Here is a 22,459-nt window from a genome sequence, read left to right as displayed (position 1 = left end):
AAAAAAAAAAAAAAAAAAAAAAAAAAAAAAAAAAAAAAAAAAAAAAAAAAAAAAAGAAAAGTGAACTGCCAAGGAAAGAACCTAAAAAGAACAAGACAATGCTCGTTATAGGAGTGAATGCAAAGTAAAAGCTCACATCTGAAAAATCACTCCTAGAACGTCCATGCTGTATTTTTGAAGAAATTAAATTCTTAAGGCCAACAAGCCAGACTTCAGCTTCACCTTTGTCCTTGCAGATCTATAAACAGGTAACAGATGAAAGAAATCACCATACAATCAGAGATATTACAGATATGAAGAGGAAATTTGAATATTTCCTTGAGTTCAACTAACCAAATCAAGTGACCGTTCCCCGTTTCTATACAACAATGAAAATGATAAGTATTCCTTTTCAGGCCTCAAATACCTTCTGAATACAGCCTGTAAAGGAATCAAAAGAAGAGAAGAGGAGGACAAAAAGAAGAAGAAATATCATTCATAATTTTTCAAATTCAGAACATAAATTGTAGTAATATGGGCAAAGATAAGAGACCAAGAGAAGAAGAAAACAGAGCAAAAGAACCCCAGTTTCTTTTTCTGCTTAGTATCAAATTGATAACGCTAAGTTTCAAAACATACAATAGTATGAGCAAACAATCAAAAACTAAATATAGTCAAAAGTATTATTTAATAGTAACAAAAATCAATGCATTCTAAGATTTCCCGTCTGCCAAGAACTGCATAGTGTTCTAGCATAAAAATAATTCCTAATAAAACATATATTAAATACAATACACATTCCAAAAGTAGAATATTGACAAACATATAGCCATGCCTCAAGAAGTTCCTGCATCATATGACTTCCATATATCACAGGTATGCATATTCTAGTCAGCCATTTTTGGAAAGTTTTAACTCACAGTTCTTTGTCCTGGGACAATTCGTGAGATGCTAGATAATTTCAAGGTCCTTTCTTCTCCATGTGAATACCAGATCAGTGTGGTTTCGTCCTGATAATTAGTTGCAGAAAAATTAAAATTCTGAAGTCATGCATAATCTATGACATCATAATGCCTGTGGACAAGGTGATCAAACTGATTAAATGATTGGTAGAAGCATTAGTTTTTATTATTTTTGTCTATGCTCATCAACTCGTTCACATGTTATCATATACATTGAGCCTGCTATGTCCCAAAAATCTGAAATGCATACCTTCATCTATTGACGAAATTACCAAATAAAAGTCTTTGGAGATGTGAAGATAGGATTTGTGGAACGTCTTATGGAAACTTATTTACAATTTGTACTGAACATACCAACAATATCCGGTGACTTCTGAAATCAAGATAATTCATTCCACAGAAGGAAATCCAAAGGAGCTTGGCAAGGTAAACGCTCACTCCTCTCTCCTCTCCTTCTCTCATTCTTCTCTTCGTTTTTTAGCCTCCATTCGTTGTCGGGGTTCATTTTTCCGCAGTTCCATCATTTATAATAGAACCAAGAAGTATAGTATCTTAACAATTCATTATACATCTAATCAACACCAGATAATATCAAATCCATTGCTTATGGCATTGCAGAACAACACTTGAAAGGAATTAAGTAATAAATATGCTGTGTCGCTACAAGGAAATTATTACTCACAGTAGAGATTCTGAATGGGCAGAGCTTCGGCTTTCCTTTTCGGCTATACTTGATTAGTTGACTTCCTTTTTTCAAAATGATAAGTGCCTTGAAAATTACAAACAGAGAAACGCATTTCAGGAGAAAAGCAATGACAACACGGAGCACCGAGGTCCGAGGACCTCACATCATGGCGCTCAATAGAGAGAAAGGGAGGAATATATTGTTTAAGGAAATGTGAGAAAAACTGACTTGCTCAATGTCACGCTCATAATTCCCATAGCTAGCAGGATCTGCCATTCCATCTGAGAAAATCGTTGGGAAACCACATGAAGAAGAAGCATAACAATGTCGACAAGCGACAATTGCATCAGGTAGTGCGGTGGCGACCTGCGTACCCCAGTCTTCTTCATAGATGCATGTGCTGCTTCCTTCTCTTGTGACCTCTCATCAAAATTCTCCAAATCCACCTTTCACATCAAAATACACATTACGATCTGAAGCTCTTTTTTCCACAAACAACGACACGATCACCAAATCGATGAAAATCAACATTCAAAGATCACAAAACTCAAGAATGCAATCGATAACACTTGAAATCAATAAAAATTCAAAAAACACACGGATCACAAAGCCGGTTCCATCATTCGCGCCAACGTAAAGAAGAAATGCGATAAACGAAACAACAAAAGGCAAAAACAAACAAACAAAAAAAAAAAAAGGATAAAAACGTATGGATGAATTAGTGATATTACCTGTAATCATGCGAAATCGAAACAAGAAACCGGAAACTGCAACTGTGAAAAGAAATCGGAGAATAAACGAAGAAGAAGCTGCAATGCACTAGAATGCATGCGGATTCATCGTTTCACTGTTTTTTCGCTTGGCAAATAATAATAATAATAATAATAATAATAATAATAATAATAAAAAGTGGTTTACCAGTCGTGGCGCCATTACAGAAGCCATTAATCAACAGCCAAACTAATAATCGTTGGATAATGATCATTAGATCTCCACCGTTGATTCACCATCTTCATAATCAAATCGGATCATCCACAACCCCTCGTGGGTTGTAATCTGCAATTAATTATTATTATTATTCTTTTTGTAGCGTATTTAAATTATTTTAAGTTTTCTTTTTCTTTTTTATATTCTAAAATGATTATCATTTAGATAGTAGTCTTGATTTATTTATATACTTCTATTTATGTTATTTTTTTACCTCCCAGTTAAGTCTCTTCCACTTAGTAAGGTGCGTGAGCCTTGGTATGACATCAATGGAACATTGAGATGGCCTCAGGGTTGTGGCTACCACGTGGACCTACTTCTAGTACAATTAATGATACAATTAACAAATAATTATAAAAATTGTGCCGAGAACGAATATGTAATATTTTAAAATTTATGGACTAAATTGTAATATACCAATTAATATATATATATATATATATATATATATATATATATCTATTTACTTTTCTTTATTGTATTTATGATTAATTTTGGTGGGCAAAATGGACCAATGGGAGTTGAATGTGAAACAAAGACTAGTCAAATGAGTGAGAAAATACCAAAGTCAGGGAATGGAATGAAACGACAGTAAAACTTGACGGGCGCGGCGGAACGCGAATGGCTGTGTTTTGTTCGTGGAAACGCGAAAACGACGAATCGAACTATTAAAAAACAGCCTAAATTGAACCATCCTCATATGTAACGACGTCACCTCCGACTTTGCCTCCCACCTTCCAGAACCCTACGAAATATCTCTTCTTTTTTTTTTTAATTGATAAAAAAAAAAAGAATTAGTATCTAAAATTTTAAAATTATAATTTAATAAACCTTCCTCTCTTTAATCGAGTCTCGACTACTTTTTCTTTTGAAGTCTTAGCCATTTTTTATTATGCCTTCGAGGAGCCTCGATTCCTTTTTGTTCTAGAGTCCTTTGTTCGACATTTGAGGATTCTATTGACATAGCTAAATTTAAGACATGACTGTGATACCATGTTAGATGAACACTATTCTCCACAATATTAAAGTTGTCTAACATGATATCATAATTATGCCCTACCATACCAATGAATACTCACATGTCGAACAAAGAACTCCAAAAGAAAAAGGAGTCGATTCTCGATTAAGGGGATGCGTACTTTATTCGAAGGGAGGAGTTGGATGAAAGCCCCACGTCGGCTAATTTAAGGAATGATCATGAGTTTATAATCAAATAATATTCTCTCCATTGGCATGAGACGTTTTGGGAAAGCCCAAAGAAAAGCTATAAGAGCTTATACTCAAAGTAAACAATATCATAATAGAGAGTCGTGTTCATCTAACAAGTTTCATCTATATATTTTAAAAGATTTAATTTTAATTTTTGTATCTCTATAAATTTTATAAATATATTATTTATTATTAAACCAATTTTGTAATAATAAAAAATGAATTTCAAATTATTTTTATAAATAAATATTAGGGTTTTGTAGATTCCACGATGATGAGTATATTTTATGTAAAGAAAAATGCATGCCCTCCACTTTGGACTGCCAACAAATACGAATATTTGAAAATAAAAAATTGACTAAATTATAATTAAAAAAACAATTGAATAATAATATAATTTACAAAAATAAATTAAAAAAAATCCATAAATCTAGTATGGCAACAGCTTTCAAACAGACAGGTCAACAAAACTCTAGAAGTCAATTTGTAAATGTTTTTTTTTACAATCACCATTAAATATTTAAATATCAAATTTATTTTTTAATTAATAATAGTGTATTAGTTTTTTTTCGTCATTTTTATTTATAAATAATTAATGATTATTAAATGAAGTTTTAATTTTGGAAACTTTGGTGTATTGTATTATTTTTAAATAATAAACTAAATATTTATCAACGTATTATATAAATGTTATCTAAATGGATTAATTGCAAAGTTATCCTTACATAATTGAAATAAAATGAATTTAATGCTGACCATATTTTAAAAATGACAAATGGGTTAATAATATATCCAAAGTCGCATTTTTTTTGTACTTAAATTAATAAAAGTATACTAATAACATGATTATTTAATAAATTATGTTAACCTATATGATACGCTACCAAATTTTCATTTTAATATATATTATATATATAAATATAAAAGTTAGTAAATTATGAGTTTTTTTTTTTTTACACCTATTTTGAGAAAATAAAAATTTGAAAGTCAAAATTTCTTAAAATCAAATTAGTCAACCATTTAAAATAATTGAATTAATCAAAAGTAAAAAAATAAAATAAATCAAAATTGACTAGATCTGTTTAAATTGAATAATATTAAAAATTATCTCGATTTATTATTATTTTTTTCTTTTAAGTTATGGGTTTCGAACTGGCACGAAAAATAAAAATAAATAAAATAACAAGACAAAATTAGGTTATTATATTTTTTTATTTTTTTTACTTAAAAAATAATTTCTTATATTAAAAAAGAAAAAAGAAAAACATTTGGATGCGACGGGCAAAAGCGGTTGGTAGCGCCCGAAATATGGAGGGGGAGTTACCGGCTACCACTTCTTTGCCGTTCCGTAACAATAACTTATTGAGTGGGCCCCACCTTTGTCCCAACGACACGTAAGATTTTTTATTTTTTTATTTTTTTTATTGATATATTCCCGTATTTTAAATTATTTTAAACTAATATTTATAGAATAAAAAGTGTTTAAAAATATTAAATTAAACCGTACATTAATTTTAAATATTTAAAAATATATTTTGAGGTGAGTGACATAAAAAAAAAAAAATTATAACAAATTCAAAATCATATGAATAAAATTTCTAAACCATTTAAAAAAACCATTTTATTAATATTTTAAAATGAATGTGGAATAAAAAATAAACATGACACTAAATTGAGACAATATACCTAAGATATTTGTCTGAATTAAGTTGGAAAGAAACAATCAATATGGTACCGCCTCCAAATCCACCTCGCCCAGCGTCCTTATCGACACACCGCCTTGTGTCTACTCCTTCAGGGAACAACGAGAAGGCTGACACATCATCTGATGTCTGGCTGTGATACTATTAGTAACGACCCAGATCCACCGCTAGCAGATATTGTTCTCTTTGAACTTTCCCTTTCGGGTTTTCTCTCAAGGCTTTAAAATGCGTCTAAATGTGAGACATCACATCAATAATCACTGCCAAAAGTTAAAAAGAGTATTTTTGAAATAAAATACTCACAGTTTTCATTATTGAAACTTTTAAAAGTTCGGTCGTGTTTTTAGATAAATTAAATCGTTTACGGTTTTTTTTTTTTTTTGGGTGAAAAAAGAAAAGAAAATTGGGTGTTGGGGACTAAAATGAAATTAGATGGGAAATGAGGGATTGAATTGAAAAAAGAACCCAATCTTCTAAGTTTGAAACTTTAACCCTTAACCAATCCTCTTGACTGTTCCTCAGACAAGAAAACGCGGAAACGTTGCAAGCTTTGAAATCTGAATTAATATCTGTCACGCGTTCCCACAGAGATATGCTCTCCTTCCTCCGACATCGCCACTATTTGGTAAAACACAAAATCTCAGCTCATTTTTTTGTTTTTTTTTTTTTTTTTATTTTGGTTTGTCGAATTCTTGAATGAATTAGTCCACGTGGGTCGTTTGTGCTCTTCACATTGTCGCCATAATTCGTTGACAAGAAGAACCCACCAAGGAATAAGCATTTGTAGCTGTTCATTTCGTTCACTATAAAACCTCGATCTTGTTCCTTCCATTTCCATCAAATTCTGTCTCTTTTTTCAAAAGGGTGTGATTCCATTCGCTGTGTTCTGCCTTTCTCTGTTAGCTTTCTGCCATTTTGTAGAGACCAGTTGAGAGATTAATGGAGGGTGCAATGAAGAAGACGATGAGTAATGGTAGTGTTCATATGGAGATTGAAGAAATTGACAATAAGTACGAGGAAGCTTATGGGGAACATAATGCCACTGAAGATCAGCTCATTACTCCTTGGACTGTCTCTGTTGCTAGGTCAAGATTAAGAAACAAGAAACAAACTTGTTGTTAAAACATGTTTTGTTTTGTTTTTGTTTCTGATATCATTCTTTGTTTTGTTGTTTTAGTGGCTATTCGTTGTTGCGTGATCCAATCTATAACAAAGGGCTTGCATTTACTGAGAAAGAGAGGGATGCTCATTACTTGCGTGGGTTGTTGCCACCAGCACTTCTTAATCAGGAGCTTCAGGTTAGTTTAGATCTCTGTATTGGACTGTGAGATCTCACGTCGGTTGGAGAGGGGAACGAAACATTCCTTATAAGGGTGTGGAAACCTGTCCCTAACAAACGCGTTTTAAAATCTTGAAGGGAAGCCCAAAAGGGATAGTTCAAAGCTAACAGTAGGCTCGGGTTGTTGCAAATAGTATCAGAGACAGACACCGGGCGATATGTTAGTAATGACGCTAGGCCCTGAACGGGGTGGATTGTGAGTTCCCACGTTGGTTGGGGAAGAGAACGAAGCATTCCTTATAAGGGTGTGGAAACCTCTCCCTCGCCGACACGTTTTAAAACCTTAAGGGGATGCCCAGATGGGAAAACCCAAATAGGACAATATCTGCTAGCGGTGGGCTCGGACTGTTACATGGACGGTTGAACTTGGTTTACTATGATTTTAATGGTTTCTTTTGGCGAGCAGGAAAGGAGGATGATGCACAATCTACGCAACTATGAAGTTCCATTACACAGATATATTGCCATGATGGATCTTCAGGTTGATGTTTTCTCCACTCATTTATAGTTAGTTTTCTGTTTGATTCATCTGTCCCTATTGAATTGAGATCATTAGGAGTAAATCAGTTTTTAAGGTTTTGAGATGTTTGAACTTTGGGGTTTGTCTTTTAAATTAGAACTTTAATGACTTAAAACCTTTGTTGTCTCTTGAAATTGGAGTTGAGAAGTGGACTGTGATCACATCGATTGGAGAAGAGAACGAAACATTCCTTATAAGGGTGTGAAAATCTCTCTCTAACAGACGCGTTTTAAAACCTTGAGGCTCGAAAGGGAAAGCTCAAAGAGGACAATATTTGCTAGCGGTGGGCTTGGACTATGACAGATGGTATCAGAGCCAATCACCAGGGTGGTGTGCTAGCAAGGACGCTGGGCACTCAAAGGGGGTGGATTGTGAGATCCCACATCGGTTGGAGAGGAGATCGAAGCATTTCTTATAAGGGTGTGAAAATCTCTCCTTAATAGACGCGTTTTAAAACCTTGAGGGAAGTTCAAAAGGAAAAGCCCAAAGAGGACAATATTTGCTGGCGGTGGGCTTGGACTGTGACAAATGGTATCAGAGCCAATCACTGGGTGGTGTGCTAGCAAGGACGCCGGGGATCTCGAAAGGAAAAGCCCAAAGAGGACAATATTTGCTAGCGGTGGGCTTGGGCTGTGACAAATGGTATCAAAGCCAATCACTGGGTGGTGTGCTAGCAAGGACGCCGGGGATTGTGAGATCCCACAAAACATTTTCTTCGGCAACGGTTTTTTCCTCTTTCATCTCCCCTCTTTCAAACACACGTTTTTAAATTTTGAGGGAAAACCCAAAAGAGAAAGCCCAAAGAGGACAATATCTGCAAGCGGTGGGCTTGGACTGTTACAAATGGTATAAGGGCCCGACATTGGGCGGTGTGGCAACGAGGACGCTGGGCCCCTAAGGGGGTGGATTGTGAGATCCCACATCAGTTGAAGATGGGAACGAATCATTCCTTATAAGGGTGTGGAAACCTCTTCGACACGTTTTAAAACCTTGAGGAGAAGCCCAAAAGGGAAAGTCCCAAGAGGACAATATCGAGTAGCAATGGGCTTGAGCGGTTACATGTTAGTTTCAATCAAAACATGTAAACAAGCTAATTCCTGTTCATGTTTATACATGTCTCATATCATTTGATCTTGCAGGAGAGGAACGAAAGGCTGTTCTACAAGCTTCTGATCGATAACGTCGAAGAACTGCTTCCCGTCGTCTACACTCCGACTGTCGGCGAAGCTTGCCAGAAGTATGGAAGCATTTACAGGCGACCTCAGGGCCTTTTCATCAGTTTAAAAGAGAAGTATGCCATTAAACAAGTGTTTATTATGTATGATTAGCTGCATTAGTACAGAACACATCATCAAAAACTTCCATTTCCAGGGGAAAGATTCTTGAAGTGTTGAAGAACTGGCCTGAAAGGAACATTCAAGTTATTGTTGTGACCGACGGTGAGCGGATTCTCGGCCTCGGGGATCTCGGATGTCAGGTAACAAAACTTACTACTTTCATTCAGCTGGTGAACCTTTACTTAATTTGTTCAAATGATATCTTTCAGGGCATGGGGATTCCTGTGGGGAAGCTCTCGTTGTATACAGCGCTCGGAGGAATCCGACCCTCGGCTGTAAGCGATACTCGAGTTTATATACTAGTGTTTATTCTAGGATTAGGCAGCTTTGCTTTCAAGTACTAAACCAAGCAATGGCTAAAGTTAATAGTTGTGTATATGTGCAGTGCTTGCCCATCACCATCGACGTCGGTACGAACAATGAGCAGCTTTTGAACGATGAGTTTTACATCGGCCTTCGACATAAACGTGCCAGAGGACAGGTGAACGGTTTTTTGCCTCCTTTTGCTCTCCCGTCCCCTCGGTTTCAATCCGCTCATCGTTGTGTTCTTTCCTTCATTTAGGAGTACATGGAGCTTTTGGATGAGTTCATGTATGCAGTAAAGAAGAACTATGGAGAGAAAGTGTTGATTCAGGTGATTTGGAAGTTTCAACTTATTTCATGACAGCTTGGAGTTCTTCATTTGTTGCTAAGCATTTCTTATTTAACAGTTTGAGGATTTTGCAAACCACAATGCGTTCGAGTTGCTTTCGAGATATAGCTCGTCACACCTCGTGTTTAACGATGACATTCAGGTACGAAACATACGCATCGCTTTTAACTATTAACGTATGTTTTAAGAGTAGATCTCTAACATGGTGTCTCTTACTCGGACGTTCAGGGTACGGCATCTGTAGTCGTAGCGGGACTTCTTTCAGCTCTTAAACTTGTTGGAGGGACATTAGCTGACCATACTTTCCTGTTCCTTGGAGCTGGAGAGGTGAGTTTGAACTGCTTTGAGCTGTGTTTGTTTACTTTGGCACATATTTCTTTGATGGATCATCTGCTTAAGTTTCCTGCCTTGTAAGAGATCGAATAGCCATGCTTTTACTTTGAACTTGTGTCATGGCCCAAGCTCACCGCTAGCAGTTATTGTTCTCTTTGGACTTTCCCTCAAGGTTCTTAAAACGCGTTTACTAAGGAAAGGTTTCCACACCCTTATAAAGAATGTTTCGTTCTCCTCTCCAACCGACGTGGAATCTCACAATCCATCCCCCTTCGGGGCCCAGTGTCCTCGATGTCACTCGTGCCCTTTTCTCCAATCAATGTGGAATGCCCCAATCCACCCCCCTTCAAGACCCGCGTTCTTGCTAGCACACCACCTCGTGTCCACCCCCCTTCGGGACTCAGCCTCCTCGCTGGCACATCGTCCGGTGTCTGGCTCTGATACCATTTGTAACGGCCCAAGCCTACTACTACCAGATATTGTCCTCTTTGGGCTTTCTCTTTCGGACTTCCCCTCAAGGTTTTTAAAACGCGTCTCCTAGTGAGAGGTTTCTACACTCCTATAAAGAATGTTTCATTCTCCTCCCCAACTAACGTGGGATCTCACCATCCACCACCCCCCTTCAGGCCCTATGTCCTCACTGACACTCATTCCCTTTTGTCCAATCGTTGTGGGCCCCCCAATCCACCCCCTTCGGGGCCCTACGTCCTTGCTAGCACATCCCCTCGTGTCCACCTCCCTTCAAACCTCACCCTCTGACACATCGTTCAGTGTTTAGCTCTGATACCATTTGTAATGGCCCAAGCCCACCGCTACCAGATATGATCCTCTTTGGGTTTTCCCCTCAAGGTTTTTAAAACGCGTCTACTAGGGAGAGATTTTCACACTCTTATTAAGAATGCTTCGTTCTCCTCCCCAACCGATGTGGGATCTCACAACTTGCCTCCCTTTTCTAATTTCTTCTGTCAATAAACTGTTGCAGGCTGGAACTGGTATAGCTGAGCTTATTGCTTTGGAGGTTTCAAAACAAGTATGAGCCTACTTCTATTCCTCTTTTCCTTTCTATTCTGAATCAAATGCAATTATGCCTTATGATTTTGCTTGTTTTTGGGCAGACCCAAGCTCCAGTTGAAGAGACTCGCAAGAAGATTTGGCTTGTGGACTCAAAGGTAGTATGAACTGACTCATCTCAAAACTGTGCCATTACACATTAATGTTTCATGTTCTAAAAGAGCTATGACGTTGTCACAGGGGCTGATCGTTCGATCCCGCTTCGAATCCCTTCAACACTTCAAGAAGCCTTGGGCTCACGACCATGAATCTATCAAGGATCTTTTGGGTGCCGTCCAGGTCTGTAATCGACATAGATGATACTTTGTTATTGTAAGATCCCACATCAGTTGGAGAGGAGAACGAAACACCCTTTATAGGGGTGTGGAAACCTTTCCCAGTTGACGCGTTTTAAAAACCTTGAGGGTAAGCCCGAAAGGAAAAGCCCAGAGAGGACGATATCTGCTAGCGGTGGGCTAGGGTCGTTACGGTTATTTACTCCATCTTCAAAGTATATCTGATATTTTTCAAACTTTGAATTATATAGGCAATCAAGCCAACAGTGTTGATAGGAACATCTGGTGTTGGAAAGACATTTACAAAGGAAGTTGTGGAGGCCATGGCATCCCTCAATGAGGTTCTTCCTTATTCCCTATTAACTTCTCCCCCCTGCCATTCCTCAATTCCGTTAACCCGAGTATTGCTTTGTAGAAACCACTCATCCTTGCTCTCTCGAACCCAACGTCACAATCGGAGTGTACTGCGGAAGAAGCTTATACATGGAGCCAGGGCCGGGCGATCTTCGCCAGTGGAAGTCCATTTGATCCTGTTGAATATGATGGGAAAGTTTATGTGCCTGGCCAGGTACCTTTCATTCTTCTAAACTCACCAAATGCCATTCAGGCCAACAGTGCTTACATATTTGCTCTCTTCCTAATGCCATTCAGGCCAACAATGCTTACATATTCCCTGGATTTGGCTTGGGACTGATCATGTCGGGTACCATTCGCGTGCACGACGACATGCTCTTGGCAGCCTGTAAGTGAACGTTTCGTTAACTGAGCCAACTGATGCTTGTTTTATGCTAATCTTTTCGAGTTCGAGTTCGATGCTAATGGTTTCTTCCTCTTTGCAGCCGAGGCGCTGGCTGCCCAAGTGAGTGAAGAAAACTATGAGAAGGGATTGATTTACCCTCCTTTTACCAATATCAGAAAGATATCAGCTAATATTGCTGCTAAAGTTGCTGCTAAAGCCTATGAACTTGGTCAGCTTCTCTACCATTTTCCTGACAATGTGATTAAATCATTCATATAGAAAAGTTTAGTAACATTTGTATCATATGCTATTACGTTGCAGGTCTGGCTTCTCGTCTTCCTCGACCGAAGGATCTCGTGAAGTTCGCCGAGAGCTGCATGTACAGCCCCGGCTACCGTAGCTACCTTTAAACGAAAGTTGTAGTTTTGGTTTTCAAAAATTTCCATCATTTTTTTGTGTAATTTGTTGTTGTGTAGTCCTGGCATTAGCATAGGAAATGCCTCAAGAACTTGTTACTTTTGCTTTTTTTTATTTCTGTTTCTGAAGTGGTTTATCTGTTTATGTAATATTCATTTGTTGTTTAGATCGAGTCATGTAGGCTTTTGTAATTCAACGAGATCATTTGTGCAAATAAAATTAATTTACTCTTACCTTCTAGTTGATGTTTACTTTCGTTCACTAATAATGTTTTAAATTAATTAATCGAGTGAACATTAGTAAAAACTCGAGTGTGAAGATACGAGTCCTTGGAGGTTCGAACCATTGAGGACGACATGCAGGGGCACTCTAAATGACCCCAACATCAATAAAAAGATCGAATAAGGAAAAAAAAAAAAACTAAAAATCAACAATAATAAAAAGAGCCATCATCAGAACAATATAATAATTTATTAAAAGAAAAATAAAGTTGATCTTGCCACCATCAGGACAAACTGAATAAGAAAAAAAAAAATTGAATTGAGGGAAGTGTATTTGAAGTTTCAAAAATAAGAGATTAAAATAAGACGTTTTGAAGTTTTTAAAATGAAACAAACATAAAATTCAAAGACCAAAATGAGATTTATCATGAAAGAGAGTACTTCCCGTCCTTGTTTCACTTATATGATGTTCAAGACACGAGAAAACACAAAAAATAAAAAAAATGTACAACTACACTATAAGACTTGACATACCTAATTATTGAAATATATTCGACTGAGCAAATTTTCCAGCTACCTACAATAGAATATAGTTACAAACAACAAAATGTTTTTATTACAAGTCGGATATGAATATTATATATATATATGTGTGGAGCTTTAAGAAGCCGCTGCAACAGAAGCACTCATATCTCAAGAAGCAAAGAATTCAAATGCAAACATGAACATCCCTCTACAGACTTTATAAGAAGTTTAGAAAGAGTTAACCAAAGCTGAGGAATTAACGTGTGGCATCGGCTAACTGGGAACTTCGAATTCCCCAAAACGATCTGGGTTTCAGATTCCTGTTTGTGGCAGTAAAAAGCCATCCTAATTGAGTTTCACAAGTGGCGCAGATTGAGATTGTCCACGCGTACCTGAAATACGAAAGTCAGCCAGAGTGTCTCATGGAAAGATTAAAAGAAAAACATAATGGAGTCATTAGATCTCTGATTAAACAATATTCTAAATATCCATAAATGTAAAAAGATTTTCATTTTTATTTCTCGGATTTTCACCAGACATGCTGCTTGATCCGACCCTTGAACTATTCACACTTTTCTTTTTTTATAAACCAAGTATTCACAATTGACTTCTGGTTGCAAAAATAACTTATTTGATATCAAATCCTAAGAAGATGGCCGCTCCGATGAATCTCATAGAATAGCCACTGGTTGCAAAAATAACTCATAATATATCAAATCTTAAGAAGGACCAAAAATTGATAATGTTCAAACGTTATCATAGCATTCAATGTGTATTCTAAATATTCTTAGCATTCAATGTGTGTTCCCTAAATAATCTAATTTTTCAATTATTCAACCATTTCAGTACCATGCTAGTAAGATTAGTGAACATTTCTATGTTAGTAAGATTAGTGAACATTTCTATGTTTTGATGCAAAGTAATTTTGTTGATTGGTTAATTGGTCACATTTTATACCAGAAATGGGTTGAAAGGTTCCGACCCAACCTAGAAACCATTCCCCTACACTACATATTCTAGTGGGAACCTATGCTCGATTGTACTTCATGCTCAAGTGTAATGTCGTGTTAGAAACAAAACCAGCACAATAACTTTTTTTATAAACAAGTCACGAACAAGTTCTTTTTAAGAAAGTGAGTAAAAAGAAACTCATACGCTCAAAGAAAAGAAAAGCTAGGTTAATCTCATACCCAGGGAACCAACTGTATTCTGTCTCAGCTCGTCCTCTAAGTGCTAAGCCATTTGCTCTGTAAAGAGTCATTATTTCATGCACATAACCATGGGGGTTCACATAAGCACCGAGTGGGCCGTCACTAGACATCACCAACATATCGCTGCGCTTGGCTATGACTGTCTGCATAAGAGGAAATTACATGTAAGAACAATGGCTAGCTAAGTAGGCGTTGGAATGACTACGCACAGTGCTGCAATACAGAAGCACAAGTTGAGGGCAGAGGAAAGAAATGGAGTGGACGAGTGCAAGCATACGTCAGAGACTTGTGACTACCTTACAGTTTTTACATTGGATGAGATCGATAGACTTAAGTAACTCAATTTCCCGACGCAATCTATACGAAATGCCATCAATCTCCAAAAGCTCCTGCCTAGTCGATTCAGAAACTGGAATCTTACTAGCAATATAGAATGATAAAATGTCTGGATTTTTCACAAAACCATCCATGTTTGGTGCCCCCACTATCTGCTTCCACATAGCTGCAAATAGTGATGATAAGAAATAAAATAAAAAAGAACCAACACATGTGCCACAAATTATCTTGATATATTGCAGAAAAAGGATATTTTGTCCTGAGACATAGAAAACAGCAAACAGAAGATAGGATATATATATACTAAATAATCGATAAATAACACCAAAAAGTACAGAATCAAAATACCAAATGATTAATAGAAATAAGTGAAACGTAAATCTAAATAGAAAACAGAAACCAGATAAAATAAATAAAAGGAAATAAAAGAAAGGCCGAGGGTGAAAGAAAGCAACTAAAATCACCTGCTGCTTTTTGAGCAAGACAATATGAGTCGTACATTGAGTAGACCCAATATGGCAAAAAAGCTTTTGAAACCCCATGCATGTGATTAAAACTTGAGTTTCTTCGACATCCTTTGAATTCTTTCCTCTCGCTAGATTCCTTAGCTGATGTGGAACTCTTTCCTACATCAGGGGAAGGTTTTTCACTTTCTTTCTCATAGTCAGAATGCAAAAAACCCAAAGAATCAGAGTCATTTTGATGTGACATTGCGGGTTGGTGATCTGCCTCTGATCCAGAAATCTCCTCATCGCTACAAGACTCACTGGAACCAATTGCTGCTTGGTGGATTTTCCTCTCTCTCAATGAAAGCTCACGTTCAAAGCTTTCTTCAGAATTAGAGGCTGAATCATCCTCCTCATCCCTGGACGTAAATGGTCTAGAGCAAGAAGTATATGATGCCAATGCACATGAGAGACTGTGGCGCTGAATAGTATTCCTTGGAGCCAAATCTCCAAAAGCATCCCGCGGAGTCCTTAATGGCAAATCTTCCTGGATAATTTGAACTTCTCCACAAGGCTACAAACGTTGCAATCTTATTAAGAAAAAGAAGTAAAATAATACAAATAATTCAAGAACAGCAATTTGCTCTAACCACTCCTTCAACATCAATCCAACGGCGCCTAAGGCGAAACCGCTGCTTCCCTCTAGCAAGAACATTAAGTGAACCATCCTCCAACCTCCGAAACTGCCGAATCTGTAATAGAGAGAGTCAGTAGGTACATGGATGCATGTCATTAGAAGTATGGCAGCCTTTACCTTAAAGTTCAGATAGAAGCTAAACAACTCCAAACCATGGCATGAGCATATACTAATTGATTTTGGAATAATGTCAGAAAAGGAAAAGACAACGTGAACCAAAATTGAGTAATAATACCTCTGCAGTTGTCCCAATAGTTGCAAAACGTAGTCTATCACTCCCAGAATCTACAGAGACATGAACCTGAATAGAATATTTAATCTTGCTTGAGCTACCAATAAAGGATTTCAAGGAATCTTTAAAAGCTATATCCACTGCCTAAATTTGAGCACATACCACACCTATGGTATTAGGAGTATCAAAGTGAGTCAACACTCTCTCAATGGCAGCAATAAAATTTGATTGTATCACTCTGAGAGGTAGAGTAGCTTCTGGGAACAACACAACTCCTGAGAAATATGTGAATTATACATGAAGTACTAAATAAGAGCCAAGATAGAAAAAAAGTATCCTCAATAAGGTTTCTAGATGCCAATTGACCATAATCGTGAAACATTGACTTGTTCACTCAAAGTTGGAAAAATCAAGGTCTCCTCAATTGAACTATTCTTCATTCTGCAAACAGTTATATCTAAACTCTTGAGATAAGCATAGAAGGCCTACAGGTCATCTAAACGTCAAGCAAGGGGATGACAATTGAAAAACATGCTAATTTCTTACTCCCCATGGACAGGGGAGGAGAGCTTGCTGCTTCAGACATGAACTACTCATGATGAATTATAAAATTTGAACATATATAGTCACAGCGTGAATCTATTTTATAGCTCTCCAAGCAAAAGAAACCTGTTTGTTCCAAGAAATTGTGCAGCTTTTCTTCCATACTCCAATGGAATTGCTGCCTTTTTCTAATTCAGGGAAAATACTATTCTTTTTTTATAATAAAATCGAGAATGACTTCAACAAAATTGTATAATTTGCAGACTTTGATCCTTTAGACTACAAGGACGTTTGTTTAAAACCATTTTTAAAAGATAAATATCAGATTTGTAGATTTCTAAAATTAAAGAGGGTTTGTAACCATCCTAATCAGATTATGGCATCAAACCAATGCAATTGATGCTTGAAGCAGAATGAGGATGCATAAACAATCGAATACCTTCAAGATAAAATACAGGAATGTTCAGGATGGCACCACCATCCAAGAAAGCCATTCTGTGATGAGCATCCTCAACCTCTGTTACATGTAACCACAGGAGACATTAGTAGAACTGTACCCCAAATGGAATTGACACGAATTCTCAAAATATTAATCAGAAAATAAAAATGAACAACAAATTCATACCACCAAGATACGTATGCAAAGATGCCAAAGAGGAATTGAAAGTAAACTCTGCAAAGGCCTCATAACCACCATGATCATTACTGCTTGGATACAGCCGGAAAAAAACAGGATGATGTCAGTGCGTGTGGTGAGAACTTAAGCATGTCGCCCCATTCACAGTAATAATAAATCAATAACACTAAGAACGACTACAGCAGCAAGAGGAAAAGGAAGACAAACGAAAGAACGTATGAACTTATGACATCAAAAAAATTTTCTTGAACACAAATAAAGCAATTCTATTCATTAATAAAATTACCTTTTGCTGATACGGATGACTAAATCTAGCAAACGACTATAATAGAGGAATGGAATCTAATAATTATGCCAATCCATCTGTAGGAGACCTCAAATAGGTATCCCTTCTTTCCTTAACGAAAGAAAATAATCGATACTGACTTGCTTATTCTAAGTTTCTCTGGTTTCTTCGCTAAGAGTATGAAAAGAAAGGAAGTATATAACTTTCTAAAAAAATGGTGGCTTCTCTAACAGCTGCTCTAAACGTAATACCGAAGCGAAACAATTAAGCTAAAACCAAATCCACTGCGACATTAGATAATTGAAGAAATTGTGCACCGATGCAAGAATTTTGACTCGAAACTTAAATCCCCAAAACAATCAAATCTTTTAACACAGAAACCATTCATCAAATTCATATTCAGCAGTTAAATCACCATCCAGTCAATGATTAAGATTTTTTCAACCCAATGTTCGACAAGCAACTATAAAAAAGCGACGGAAGGTATAAACATTACATAGCATCGCGATCGTCATCGGATTCAGGGAGGTAGTCCACTTCTTCAACTTGCAACTCCTCATTATCAAGCTGAAGAATCTGCTCGATCTGATGCCTCTCGTTGTCCAACAGCCTCTGGTCCTCCATAGTTTAGGGCTATTAAAAACGCGAAACTGAAAATTTCATTGATCTACCGGAGCAGCAGAAGCAAATCGCAACCATGCTCAGCTCACTGCCCCATAATATAGTTCATTCGAAGGATCAAATCTCACCAAAATTTCTCTCACGAAAATGTGCAGAATTTTGCGGCATCAGCAAATGGCGCCAACAGCAATAGGGATGCGGCTGACACCCCTAACCATATGATCATAGTGATTATTGAAATATAATTTGGGGTTATTTTATTTATGCCTTTTTCTTTTTGTTCTATTATTTTTTGAATTATAAAATTTAGATTTATGATTATTTAATTTCTCAATTTAAAATATATTTAATCTTCTTTTTTATAATTTATAGATCAATGATTATTTAATTTCTCAATTGAATATTATTATTTAATTAAATTTTTTAACATTTATAGTTTTTATGTTTTATTGATTAAATTTCTATTTTTGAAATTGATATTATAATTTTTCCTCTTTGTATTTAATTAAAGTTTTTATTATTTTTAACCATTCAATTGTTTATATTAATTTCAAAATGTTTATAATTATAAAAATATTAAAAAAATAATATTTTAATATTTTAATATTTTTTTATCAACACATTAATATTTGATTTACCTCAATGTTTATTGGACTGACACGACACGACCCATCAAAACGTGGTCCAAATAGGTCGACTCGTAGGTAGCTTGATCTTCAAAGTAATTATTCATACTCAAATGGGTCAACTGAATTTAAAATTTGGGTCGAACTTGGATTAAGCTCGGGGCACTCGAACCTTTTTTTTGATATGTAATTAATATATAGAATCTAAAATTCAATAATATCTATTAAATATGAATTAAATTTGTTGGGAATAAATTATTACAATTTTTATTATTTTTTTAATTCGAACATTTACTATTTATTTTCCGTACATTATTCTTGATCAGAATCACCGTAAAAGGAAAGCAGAGTGGCGGATTCCGATTGCTCTGTCAGAACTTCAACTATGGCCTCATGGAGTTCGTCTATTTGCTAAGAGGTATGCGTTTCTGAATTTCCGTTCAATGTTTACCAAACTTCATATCAGATTGGCTTGTATGTTTTGGTTTCATGCCGGTAAAATCTTGTGGATTTCTCAGGAGGAATTCGAAGAGAATGCGTTTGATAGTCAATCTCGACTTTCAATCGACACTGTTAGAGGCGGTTTCCATCCTGTCGCAGTGCTATGCCAGCTTAAGCTGCTGCGCCAAGTAATTTCCCCTTCTACCAGACTGCTTATTGACTTAGAACTTGATTTGTTACTTTAGATTTGAAGTTGCGTGTTTGCTTAATTTACAGGATTTAATGTTGGTAATGATATGAATTCTTACTTTAACTAAAATTTATTATGGGAGTTCGGCAATGTTGGTGATGTTATCTACATGGAAATCGAAAAATGTTGGCGGCATTTTATGTTAAAAAGCTTTAGGAAACATCAGTTGGTTGATGTCGATTTGTTTGGACCTCAAATAGGAACGGCCAGCCTCTTGGAGGCCAAGACTAACTGTTGAAAAAAAGCAAAAAAGTAGAGAAGATTTAGAGCCTGAAATTACTGTGTCTGTATAAGTTTGGTGCCATCCATCTTCTATTCAGTAAATATTTTGTTCATCACCTAATTACTATGGTATTTTTTAAGATTGATTTATATAATTTATGAATCAAATGAAAAAGAACTATCTTAACGGCATTCTTTTAATAGTCAGCTGAAGTGAAGACAACCACGTCCAAAAGTGTTGCTCCCCCTCCCCTGTCCTGCCACTTATGACATTAAGAGCTCCAAGGCTTTCAAATAGTTTTCATTGCCCAAGTTATGCAGTTGGTCGAGCAGCATACTGATAGAAATGCAAATGATCTAATTTTAGGTTAGACTTGACTATTTGTTTCTAATTATTTCCAAAAGGCTCTGAGCAAACAAGTTTAATAACATAAATCTTCCACTGTTCCTACGATATGTATATGCATGTTTAATTAGTCTCGTGAGTAAATACAGCTCTGATGATGCAGCCATCAAAAGCTGGTCTTAAGGAGTTATAGGTTGATGGTACAAAATCATTGATAAAATGTTGACGTCATGGGGTATTCTAAGGAAATCTGAAAAATTAAAAAAATCATATAAATTTGTTGAAGCTAGTTGGATCAATTATAAAATTTTAACATCCGTTTTGAGTAAAGAGTATCTTTTGAAGTACTCTACAAAGACATTGAACTACATGGACTCTTTTTCCTTCCATGTGCTGCTTATGTAGAAAGAAGATTCTTTTGATCACCTGCTGTTACACTGTCCTTTCGTGGCTAAGAGTCGATCTTTTATTTTGAAGGAATTTGGGTTTTCAATCTTTCTCCCTAAGAAGGTTGAAGATTGATTACTGGAAACTCTGATGGAGATGAGATTTAGTGGAAAGGCAAGAATTTAATGGTGCTATACAGTGGAAGCTACCCTACGGGTGACTTGGAAAGAGAGGAACCTTAGAATGTCTGAGGATAAGTTAAGTTCAGAGGATTCTTTTATTTATAGTATATAACACAGCCTCGTGGTGGAACTCAGGTCACAAAGAGTTTTAGTATAATTATACCCTTATCATGACTATTAGAAATTGGAAGGCCTTTTTGGGTTAGTCTTTTGTTGGGAGGAGTTCCCTCTACCCCTTGCCCTTTGGCTATCTTCTCTTTCTTTTGTGTATAATATCCTTATCTTAGTTTCTTATCCCCAAAAAAAAAAAAAAAAAGTCTTGATTGTCACCTTCTGATCTATGCATATCAGCTTATGTGGTGAGTTTTTGCCTCTAAATGTTGTAGAATCAAATTGCACTTATGAAATCAGTCGTGTTGCATATAAGCCAATCCAAACACCTAGCCATTATAATAATGCTATACATACATAAAACACTGTAATCACGATGCTGATAATAGTTCTAACATGATTATCTCCCTCTTATTATTTATCGATTTGCATCATGCAACTTGTGCTTTGTAGCAAGTGGTGACATTTCTGTTACCATTGCCGCTATTTTGGTTTCTTACAAAATAAATTATGTTTGATTCAGCTTACGTAGTTGATAAAGTTCGAAGGTGATCCAGAAGTTGCAAAAAGTTGTGGATGCTACCAATAATTTCCATGATGCTGCTAGATTCTAGTGGGATGAGCAGAATAAATTCTGAAGGAATAATAAGGAACGATCAATATAATAGTAAAACTAAAGTTTACTTTTGGATGTTTTATCGTTCCCCACAAGTTTTGGACTCTACCAGTGAGAATATAGTTGATTGAGAAAGAAAACATTCCTTAGAGAGTCCTCACAGGTTATTTTATAATGCCTCCATCTCTCCTTCAATGGTACAGGATTTATGCTTTCTGTTCTAAGCATGGGATTTTATATTCCTTACCTAATGATTTTGGTTTATTATATTTTTTCAGATCAGAGCTTATCTCTTTTTCAGCATTTACACGCGAACAAAATTTTCTTTGGCACATAATTGGATGTTAGGCGCCATTGAAAATAATTTTTAATTAATATGCTTAGGGTGGGCTGTGGTATGTGAGCCCATATTACGTGACATGAGGGGCACAGCTGCAAAAGCTTTATGGTTAAAACCATTGGCCTATGAAATATTTTTCTTCCTTCCATCATTTTGCAGCTACAGCACAAACGTGAACAATATATGTGATTGGGTAGGGGATATTTGTGAGGTGGGTACATGTATTTTTCGTGGGGTGATGGAAAACTAAAAAGGTGGCACCCTTTTTGCTTAGATATTATTGAGGTCCCAGATAAAATCTTCTCCCTATTTTTCTTTTTATTGTAGTCCTGTCACAACATGCATTTATTTATAAACAAATGCTATAATACGTGTTGGGTTTATCATATCCTTGCTGGGATCTTATCAATTTTGGGAGATAGATAATGCAGAATATCGATCCCTTCTGTTAAGAAAGAAGGGGGGAAATGCATAAATTCATATTCTCAATCTCATTCGGTGCACCCACTTCTTTTGCCAAGCAGGGTGTGTGACCACACATTTTCAAAATTCACTGCAGACACCAGAAGATGTCAATCCCGCAGCAACAATCGACAGCGAGAGGCATGTAGGGGACCATGATCTGCTGGCCTCAGGGTAACATTCTATTTCAATCACTTTTTCCTCCTTGTAGCTCCTTCATTCATTATCTTCTGTTGTTTTTGCCTGCAAGTTGTGTTAACCGAATTATCAAGAATCTATGAATTATTGGAACAATCAGTCTTTCAGAGAAGGGCGTTTGTTGTACATATTTGACGAATTGACTATTTATATAGGAGCATTTTTTTTTTTTTTTTCAATTTCTTAGCCAGATTGTAAATCATGCTTTGTGTTTAATGGATGGGGTGTTTCCAAATTGGATCCCTTCATTCCTGGGGAGAGTTCAGGCCTCTCGAAGTGCTTGGAGTTCGATATTAGTCTTTCTTATTATCAGAA

At 36.3% G+C, this 22,459-nt stretch overlaps 3 protein-coding genes and 1 long non-coding RNA gene across 5 annotated transcripts in view; 2 read left to right on the top strand and 2 right to left on the bottom strand.

Annotated features, from left to right (window-relative positions):
- LOC111496126 (PH, RCC1 and FYVE domains-containing protein 1-like) overlaps nucleotides 1–2,469 on the bottom strand; it is a 7,275-nt gene extending 4,806 nt beyond the window's left edge. For both annotated transcript variants that reach the window (XM_023146420.1, XM_023146421.1), the window contains exons 1-6: nucleotides 2,358–2,469; nucleotides 1,855–2,072; nucleotides 1,624–1,710; nucleotides 900–989; nucleotides 334–420; nucleotides 137–238 (exon numbers count right to left, since the gene is read on the bottom strand). In XM_023146420.1, the coding sequence (XP_023002188.1) occupies nucleotides 137–238; nucleotides 334–420; nucleotides 900–989; nucleotides 1,624–1,710; nucleotides 1,855–1,902 (414 nt within the window). In that variant the 5' untranslated portion in view covers nucleotides 1,903–2,072; nucleotides 2,358–2,469. The remainder of the gene's footprint in view (nucleotides 1–136; nucleotides 239–333; nucleotides 421–899; nucleotides 990–1,623; nucleotides 1,711–1,854; nucleotides 2,073–2,357) is intronic.
- Nucleotides 2,470–6,022: 3,553 nt separating this feature from the next.
- Nucleotides 6,023–12,442, top strand: LOC111496169 (NADP-dependent malic enzyme). The gene is made up of 19 exons (XM_023146510.1): nucleotides 6,023–6,150; nucleotides 6,447–6,610; nucleotides 6,703–6,823; nucleotides 7,271–7,345; nucleotides 8,524–8,675; nucleotides 8,756–8,861; nucleotides 8,931–8,996; nucleotides 9,107–9,202; nucleotides 9,284–9,355; nucleotides 9,432–9,515; nucleotides 9,602–9,700; nucleotides 10,689–10,736; nucleotides 10,822–10,875; nucleotides 10,958–11,056; nucleotides 11,304–11,393; nucleotides 11,468–11,620; nucleotides 11,704–11,794; nucleotides 11,892–12,020; nucleotides 12,113–12,442. The coding sequence occupies exons 1-19, from the start codon at nucleotides 6,118–6,120 to the stop codon at nucleotides 12,199–12,201; spliced, it is 1,821 nt and encodes a 606-aa protein (XP_023002278.1). The 5' UTR covers nucleotides 6,023–6,117; the 3' UTR covers nucleotides 12,202–12,442.
- A 531-nt stretch (nucleotides 12,443–12,973) lies between these two features.
- LOC111496179 lies at nucleotides 12,974–18,193 on the bottom strand. Its single transcript, XM_023146535.1, has 10 exons — nucleotides 17,839–18,193; nucleotides 17,045–17,124; nucleotides 16,859–16,936; nucleotides 16,039–16,151; nucleotides 15,880–15,945; nucleotides 15,598–15,699; nucleotides 14,966–15,521; nucleotides 14,462–14,667; nucleotides 14,145–14,308; nucleotides 12,974–13,346 (listed from the first exon to the last, which is right to left on the bottom strand). Exons 1-10 carry the CDS (start codon nucleotides 17,964–17,966, stop codon nucleotides 13,211–13,213), a joined length of 1,629 nt encoding a protein of 542 aa, XP_023002303.1. The 5' UTR covers nucleotides 17,967–18,193; the 3' UTR covers nucleotides 12,974–13,210.
- A 695-nt stretch (nucleotides 18,194–18,888) lies between these two features.
- Nucleotides 18,889–21,043, top strand: LOC111496380. The gene is made up of 3 exons (XR_002720439.1): nucleotides 18,889–19,007; nucleotides 19,108–19,218; nucleotides 20,326–21,043. It is a non-coding gene; the product is annotated as an uncharacterized LOC111496380 (long non-coding RNA).
- Nucleotides 21,044–22,459: the final 1,416 nt, after the last annotated feature.

This window comes from Cucurbita maxima, unplaced genomic scaffold (assembly GCF_002738345.1).
Source record: "Cucurbita maxima cultivar Rimu unplaced genomic scaffold, Cmax_1.0 Cma_Scf00022, whole genome shotgun sequence".
NCBI classification, from domain to species: Eukaryota; Viridiplantae; Streptophyta; class Magnoliopsida; order Cucurbitales; family Cucurbitaceae; genus Cucurbita; species Cucurbita maxima.
This window is presented reverse-complemented; position numbering and strand designations above follow the sequence as displayed.